The 7,947-nt window shown below is 40.6% G+C and overlaps 1 protein-coding gene across 2 annotated transcripts in view; it reads left to right on the top strand.

The window, feature by feature from the left end:
• Positions 1-1,172: 1,172 nt before the first annotated feature.
• The window catches only part of LOC127452532 (WD repeat-containing protein 26-like), a 54,828-nt gene continuing 48,053 nt past the window's right edge, over positions 1,173-7,947 (top strand). The window contains exon 1 of one of the 2 annotated variants that reach the window (XM_051718046.1): positions 1,173-2,056. In XM_051718046.1, the coding sequence (XP_051574006.1) occupies positions 1,812-2,056 (245 nt within the window). In that variant the 5' untranslated portion in view covers positions 1,173-1,811. The remainder of the gene's footprint in view (positions 2,057-7,947) is intronic. The other variant, XR_007899283.1, reaches the window with a different exon arrangement.

Here is a 7,947-nt window from a genome sequence, read left to right as displayed (position 1 = left end):
ACTTTCACCACTGAGGATGTGGAGTTTATTGGTGTTGCGGAATATGAAGGCGGGCTTCTTCTCCTGGCAAGGGACTATGAAGATTATAGAGTGCCGGCTGCCGTGCACCCAGTCAGCGCTGAAGACCTGCTGAGACAGCTCCCCCTGACAATGAGAGTGGAGCATTGCAACCGTGAAGTGCATAGCATTCAACTTATAGATACCTAAATAGTATAGTACATTTCCAGTTGAACTGGCTTGTTTTTGTTTGTTCATAGTGTTTAATTATTGTTTGTGTTGCGTAATGAATGGCTGGATGTTACGGATGTATAAGAATGTTTTGTGTTTGACTGGTAAGCCGTTGTTAGTTTAAACAGTAGATACAAGTACACTCATACAGGCAGGTTTTTACTGTATTACTGGCTTCTGATGTGGATCTTAAATATTGTATTTTGAAAGCATAAGTGATCTGCATTTGGTAGACCAGGTTGTGTTTACTCATTTAAAGTGATAGTTCACTCAAGTATGACAATTATGTCAACATTTATTCACCCACATGTTGTTCTAAATCCAAATGCCTAGAACACAAAAGATGTTAGCCAAAATGTAAGAGACTGTTAGCCTTAGTCACCGATCACTTTCATCCTTTTCCATACAATAAAAGTAAATGACTGAGGCTGACATTAAGCCTAATATCTGCTTTCATGTTCAGCGGACAAAAGAAATTAACACAGGCTACATGTAAATGACAGAATTTAATTTTGGCGTGAACTATCACTTTAAGGGCACCTTTAGGCCTAATGAAAAACATGAAATCAACCCCTCAAGAGACAAATCCTAAAGTGTAATCAACATGTAAACAAAATGTAATCAACATAAATACTGTGTATTAGATGTTTCTCCAAGGAAATGCACTCAGTCATTCACAAAGACACACACAACGTAGAGGCAAAGCCAGTTGGGTATTGCACATTCATTGTATTGTATTTTATTTATATTCTATTCATATGTTATCTTACAGAAATGTTGAAGGAGACATCCATGAACACTTGACAGGTCAATGATCTGAGGTGTCAAAAGAGCATTCAAGTTTGTCAAAACTCTGCAAGACTGTAATTTGGTAGTCTTTAAATTACCACAAGATATGCTTGTTTGGAGGCTATAAAAATATCAGCATAATTTAGATTTTTCAAATTTGCTTTTGTGTATATTATATTTGCCAAATAATATAATTAAGGTTCAAAATGAAATTTACAGATTCTTTCTGGTCCTTTCAAGTTCTGTTTACTAATCATCTATGCGAATTGATTTTTTATTTATTTATTTTTTTTAATGTCAAAAACCAGGAACATTTGATAAAATGTGTTTTCAAGAGTATAACGTGGTCATTTTCTGCAGTACACCTTTGTAACGTCACCTATATCAACGAGTTCAAGGTTGTTGCGGCGCTTTCGGTGACATCATCGCGCACAGACGTCTGAAATGGACTTGCAGCTGTTCTTTGACAAACAATAACAAGAGCGGCGAGCGAACAGCGACGGCTCTCGTATCTGTAACCGCGGTGAAATTAATCGTGCAAGGCAACACCACTCGGACATTGCCGGGGGGGAAATTCTAGCCCCCTCCACCGACTTGGAGACCGGCGGAGCTTCGCCGCCCCCGCGGAAGAAAAGCCGAGTTTCGGCGGCGGAGGGAGCAGGAGCGAGCGGTGCGTCTGTTGCCGGGATCACGGGCCTCTCGGCGGCTTCTCTCCCAACCCCCCACCAGCACTCATTCATACGGCTCAATAACAGCCCACCACCGCTCAGATCATATAAACGCGTTGTACAAACATGCAGACCAACGGGACCGGAGGACAAGAGCCGGAACTGCAGCTGTCGTGCAGGAACGGAGAGCCTTCGTCCTCCACAGCAGGAGCTTTGCACTCCAACGGACTGCCGTCCTCCGCTAATAACGGGCTGCCGTCCACCGAGAGCCCGGCATCGGACACCAGCATGAAGAAGAAGAAACGACTGTCCCAGAGCGATGAGGATGTGATCAGACTGATTGGACAGCACCTACACGGGCTAGGACTCGAGTGAGTAAAGCTGAACCCTAATGTGCGTTTTGTTGCTGGGTTATTATCAGATTGATCAAAGGAGATGAAGCCATGTTGGTGCCAGTAGTGTTTTTGTTGTCTTTATGGTGTCAGTTGTGTTTTCATGATGGTGTCAGTAAAATGTATTCTGTTATGTATTCTTGTGTTTACGTTTTCATGATGGTGTCAGTATTGTTTATGTATTCTGTGTTATGTATTATGTATTCTTGTGTTTACATTTTCATGATGGTGTTAACGGTCCTTTTGTGTTTTCACAATGGTGTCAGTTGTGTTTTCACAATGGTGTCAGTAGTGTTTTCATAATACAGTTGTGTTTTCATAATGGTGTCAGTGGTGTTTTCACGATGGTGTCAATAGTTTTTTTTTTTTTTCCACAATGGTGTCAGTTGTGTTTTCACAATGGTGTCAGTGGTGTTTTCAGGATGGTGTCAATAGTGTTTTTGTGTTTTCATGGTGGTGACAGTAGTGTTTTTATAATGGTGTCAGTAGTGTTTTCATAATGGTGTCAGTAGTGTTTTTATAATGGTGTCAGTAGTGTTTTCATAATGGTGTCAGTAGTGTTTTTATAATAGTGTCAGTTGTGTTTTCACAATGGTGTCAGTAGTGTTTTCATAATGGTGTCAGTTGTGTTTTCACAATGGTGTCAGTTGTGTTTTCACAATGGTGTCAGTAGTGTTTTCATAATGGTGTCAGTTGTGTTTTCACAATGGTGTCAGTTGTGTTTTCACAATGGTGTCAGTGGTGTTTTCACGATGGTGTCAGTAGTGTTTTTGTGTTTTCACAATGGTGTCAGTTGTGTTTTCACAATGGTGTCAGTTGTGTTTTCACAATGGTGTCAGTTGTGTTTTCACAATGGTGTCAGTAGTGTTTATGTATTCTGTGTTATGTATTCTTGTGTTTACGTTTTCATGATGGTGTTAATGCTCCTTTTGTGTTTTCACAAAGGTGTCAGTAGTGTTTTCATAATACAGTTGTGTTTTCATAGTGGTGTCAGTGGTGTTTTCATGATGGTGTCAATAGTTTTTTTTTTTTTTTACAATGGTTTCAGTTGTGTTTTCACAATGGTGTCAGTGGTGTTTTCAGGATGGTGTCAATAGTTTTTTTTTTTTTTCCACAATGGTGTCAGTTGTGTTTTCACAATGGTGTCAGTGGTGTTTTCACGACTGTGTCAATAGTGTTTTTGTGTTTTCACGACGGTGTCAATAGTGTTTTTGTGTTTTCACAATGGTGTCAGTTGTGTTTTCACAATGGTGTCAGTTGTGTTTTCATAATGGTGTCAGTGGTGTTTTCACAATGGTGTCAGTAGTGTTTTTGTGTTTTCACAATGGTGTCAGTTGTGTTTTCACAATGGTGTCAGTTGTGTTTTCACAATGGTGTCAGTTGTGTTTTCATAATGGTGTCAGTGGTGTTTTTGTAATGGTGTCAGTAGTGTTTATGTATTCTACGTTATGTATTCTTGTGTTTACGTTTTCATGACGGTGTTAATGGTCCTTTTGTGTTTTCATGATGGTGTCAGTCGTGTTTTTGTTTTCACGATGGTGTCAGTAGTGTTTTTGTGTTTTTATAATGGTGTCAGTAGTGTTTTCATAATGGTGTCAGTAGTGTTTTTATAATAGTGTCAGTTGTGTTTTCATGATGGTGTCAGTAGTGTTTTTGTGTTTTCACAATGGTGTCAGTTGTGTTTTCACAATGGTGTCAGTTGTGTTTTCATAATGGTGTCAGTGGTGTTTTCACGATGGTGTCAGTAGTGTTTTTGTGTTTTCACAATGGTGTCAGTTGTGTTTACGTTATGGTGTCAGTGGTGTTTTTGTAATGGTGTCAGTAGTGTTTATGTATTCTACATTATGTATTCTTGTGTTTACGTTTTCATGACGGTGTTAATTGTCCTTTTGTGTTTTCATGATGGTGTCAGTCGTGTTTTTGTTTTCACGATGGTGTCAGTAGTGTTTTTGTGTTTTCACGACGGTGTCAGTTGTGTTTTCATAATGGTGTCAGTGGTGTTTTCACGACGGTGTCAATAGTGTTTTTGTGTTTTCACAATGGTGTCAGTTGTGTTTTCACAATGGTGTCAGTTGTGTTTTCATAATGGTGTCAGTTGTGTTTTCATAATGGTGTCAGTGGTGTTTTCACTATGGTGTCAGTAGTGTTGTGTTTTCACAATGGTGTCAGTTGTGTTTTCACAATGGTGTCAGTTGTGTTTTCATAATGGTGTCAGTGGTGTTTTTGTAATGGTGTCAGTAGTGTTTATGTATTCTACGTTATGTATTCTTGTGTTTACGTTTTCATGACGGTGTTAATGGTCCTTTTGTGTTTTTATGATGGTGTCAGTCGTGTTTTTGTTTTCACGATGGTGTCAGTAGTGTTTTTGTGTTTTCACGATGGTGTCAGTAGTGTTTTTGTGTTTTCATAATGGTGTCAGTAGTGTTTTCATAATGGTGTCAGTAGTGTTTTTATAATAGTGTCAGTTGTGTTTTCATGATGGTGTCAGTTGTGTTTTCATGATGGTGTCAGTAGTGTTTTTGTGTTTTCATGGTGGTGACAGTAGTGTTTTTATAATGGTGTCAGTAGTGTTTTCATAATGGTGTCAGTAGTGTTTTTATAATAGTGTCAGTTGTGTTTTCATGATGGTGTCAGTTGTGTTTTCATGATGGTGTCAGTTGTGTTTTCATGATGGTGTCAGTAGAGTTTTTGTGTTTTCATGGTGGTGACAGTGTTTTTATAATGGTGACAGTAGTGTTTTTATAATGATGTCAGTTGTGTTTTCATAATGTTGTCAGTAGTGTTTTCATGATGGGCGTCAATAGTGTTTTCATGATGTCAGTACAGTTTTCACAATAGTGTCAGTAGTGTTTTCATGATGGTGTCAGTGGTGTTTTTGTGTTCATGATGGTGTCAGTACTGTTTTCACAATGGTGTCAGTGGTGTTTTTGTGTTCATGATGGTGTCAGTACTGTTTTCATAATGGTGTCAGTAGTGTTTTCATGATGGTGTCAGTGGTGTTTTTGTGTTTTCACAATAGTGTCAGTAGTGTTTTCATGATGGGTGTCAATAGTGTTTTCATGATGTCAGTACAGTTTTCACAATGGTGTCAGTAGTGTTTTTGTGTTTTCACAATAGTGTCAGTAGTGTTTTCATGATGGTGTCAGTACTGTTTTCACAATGGTGTCAGTAGTGTTTTTGTGTTTTCATAATGGTGTCAGTAGTGTTTTCATGATGGTGTCAGTGGTGTTTTTGTGTTTTCATGATGGTGTCAGTGATGTTTTTGTGTTTTCATGATGGTGTCAGTGGTGTTTTTGTGTTTTCATAATGGTGTCAGTGGTGTTTTTATGTGTTCATGATGGTGTCAGTGGTGTTTTTGTGTTTTCACAATAGTGTCAGTAGTGTTTTCATGATGGTTTCAGTGGTGCTTTTGTTTTTTCATGATGGTGTCAGTAGTGTTTTCATGATGGTGTCAGTAGTGTTTTCATGATGGTGTCAGTAGTGTTTTCATAATGGCGTCAGTGTTTTTTTGTGTTTTCACAATTGTGTCAGTAGTGTTTCCATGATGGTGTCAGTAGTGTTTCCATGATGGTGTCAGTAGTGTTTTCATGATGGTGTCAGTAGTGTTTTTGCATTTTCACAATGGTGTCAGTGGTGTTTTTCTGTTTTCATAATGGTGTCAGTGGTGTTTTTGTGTTTTCATAATGGTGTCAGTGGTTTTTTTTTTTTTTCAAGAGGCGGTGGAACATGCTTTTATATCAGTGAAAGTTGGTGTACAGATGTAACAACGTTAAAGAGGTTGTGCTGTCCTAATTTAGAAGCACTCTTTATTAACTGTAAGCCTTTCTATTCGCCACGGGAGTTTTCGTCGTTTATTCTGGTGAGTGTGTATATCGCGTCAAACGTTTGTTTGAATGCTGCGCTGCAGCAGCTTGCTGATCAAATCACAGACACGGAACAACAATACCCGGACTTAGTTATTATTATTCTTGGGGATTTTAACAAAGCAAATCTCACACGTGAAATGCCCATATACAAACAGCACATTACATGCCCAACCAGAGACAGAAATATACTGGATCATTGCTACACAACAATAAAGGATGCATATCGCTCTGTTCCTAGAGCAGTTTTGGGACTATCTGATCACTGTCTGGTTCATCTTCTTCCAACCTACAGACAGAAATTAAAATCTGCTAAGCTTGTAGTAAGGACTGTAAAGATATGGACCAATGAAGCAGAGCGGGAACTACAAGCCTGCTTCGATTGCACGGATTGGAGTGTTTTTGAGGCTGCAGCCACAGACCTGGACAAGCTCACAGATACTGTTACATCATATATCAGTTTCTGTGAGGATATGTGCATCCCTACTAGGACTTATTTAACATTTAACAACGACAAACCATGGTTTACAGCGGAACTCAGGCAGCTTCGTCAGGCCAAAGAGGATGCTTACAGAGTTGGGATAAAGTCTTGTACAGTCAGGCCACGAACACACTGAATAAGGGAATCAGAGTGGCTAAAAGATGATACTCTGAGAAGCTGAAAAACAAGTTTTTATTTAACAAACCTGCATCAGTGTGGAGTGGCATGAAACAACTTAAGAATTACTGGACTCCTACCCCCAACCCTGTGGTGGACCAACAACTGGCTGACGACCTGAATGTGTTCTACTGCAGATTTGAAAGGCCCAATCTCACACCCCACACCCACTCTGACCTTCATTTCACACAAACACCAACACCTGCAAACCCCCTCCTGCTACTCAACCTGCACTTAAGATCTGTGAAGATGATGTGAGCTGCGTCTTTCGAAAACAAAGGATAAGGAAAGCACAGGGCCCAGATGGTGTTTCACCTGCATGTCTTAGATCCTGTGCTAACCAGCTGGCCCCCATCTTCACACAGATCTTCAATAGATCACTGGAGCAGTGTGAAGTCCCATGCTGCTTCAAACATTCCACTATCATCCCCATACCAAAGAAACCAAAAATCACAAGACTTAATGACTATAGACCTGTCGCCCTGACGTCTGTGGTCATGAAATCATTTGAGAGACTGGTGTTGGCCCACCTGAAGGACACCACTGAACCCTTTCTAAATCCCCTTCAATTTGCTTATCAAGCAAACAGGTCTGTGGATGATGCAGTCAACATGGGATTGCATCATATCCTGCAACATCTAGACAGGCCAGGGACATATGCAAGGATCCTTTTTGTGGACTTCAGTTCGGCTTTCAACACCATCATCCCAGCTATTCTTCGGACTAAATTACACCAACTCTCTGTTCCCACGTCTATCTGTCAGTGGATTACCAGCTTTCTGGCAGACAGGCAGCAGCTTGTGAGACAGGGGAAATTCACTTCCAGCACCTGAACAATCAGCACTGGTGCCCCCCAGGGATGTGTGCTCTCCTCACTACTCTTCTCCCTCTACACCAATGACTGCATCGCCAAGGACCCCTCTGTCAAGCTCCTGAAGTTTGCAGATGACACCATTGTCATCGGCCTCATCCGAGATGATGATGAGTCTGCATACTGAAGGGAGGTTAAACAGCTGGCTGTCTGGTGCAGTCAAAACAACCTTGAGCTGAACATACTCAAAACGGTGGAAATGATTGTGGACTTTAGGAGGAACCCCCAACACTGTCCCCCCTCACCATTCTAAACAGCACTGTGGCAGCAGTGGGGTCATTCAGGTTCCTGGGCATTACCATCTCACAGGACCTGAAGTGGGAGACCCACATTGACTCCATTGTGAAAAAGGCCCAGCAGAGGTTGTATTCCTTAGCCAGTTGAGGAAGTTCAACCTGCCACAGGCGCTGCTGATACAGTTCTACTCAGCGGTCATTGTGTCTGTCCTCTGCACTTCAATAACTGTCTGGTTTGGTTC

Source organism: Myxocyprinus asiaticus, chromosome 15 (assembly GCF_019703515.2).
Source record: "Myxocyprinus asiaticus isolate MX2 ecotype Aquarium Trade chromosome 15, UBuf_Myxa_2, whole genome shotgun sequence".
Classification (NCBI taxonomy): domain Eukaryota; kingdom Metazoa; phylum Chordata; class Actinopteri; order Cypriniformes; family Catostomidae; genus Myxocyprinus; species Myxocyprinus asiaticus.
The sequence above is the reverse complement of the archived record's forward strand: the minus strand, read 5'-3'. Positions and strand labels throughout refer to the sequence as shown.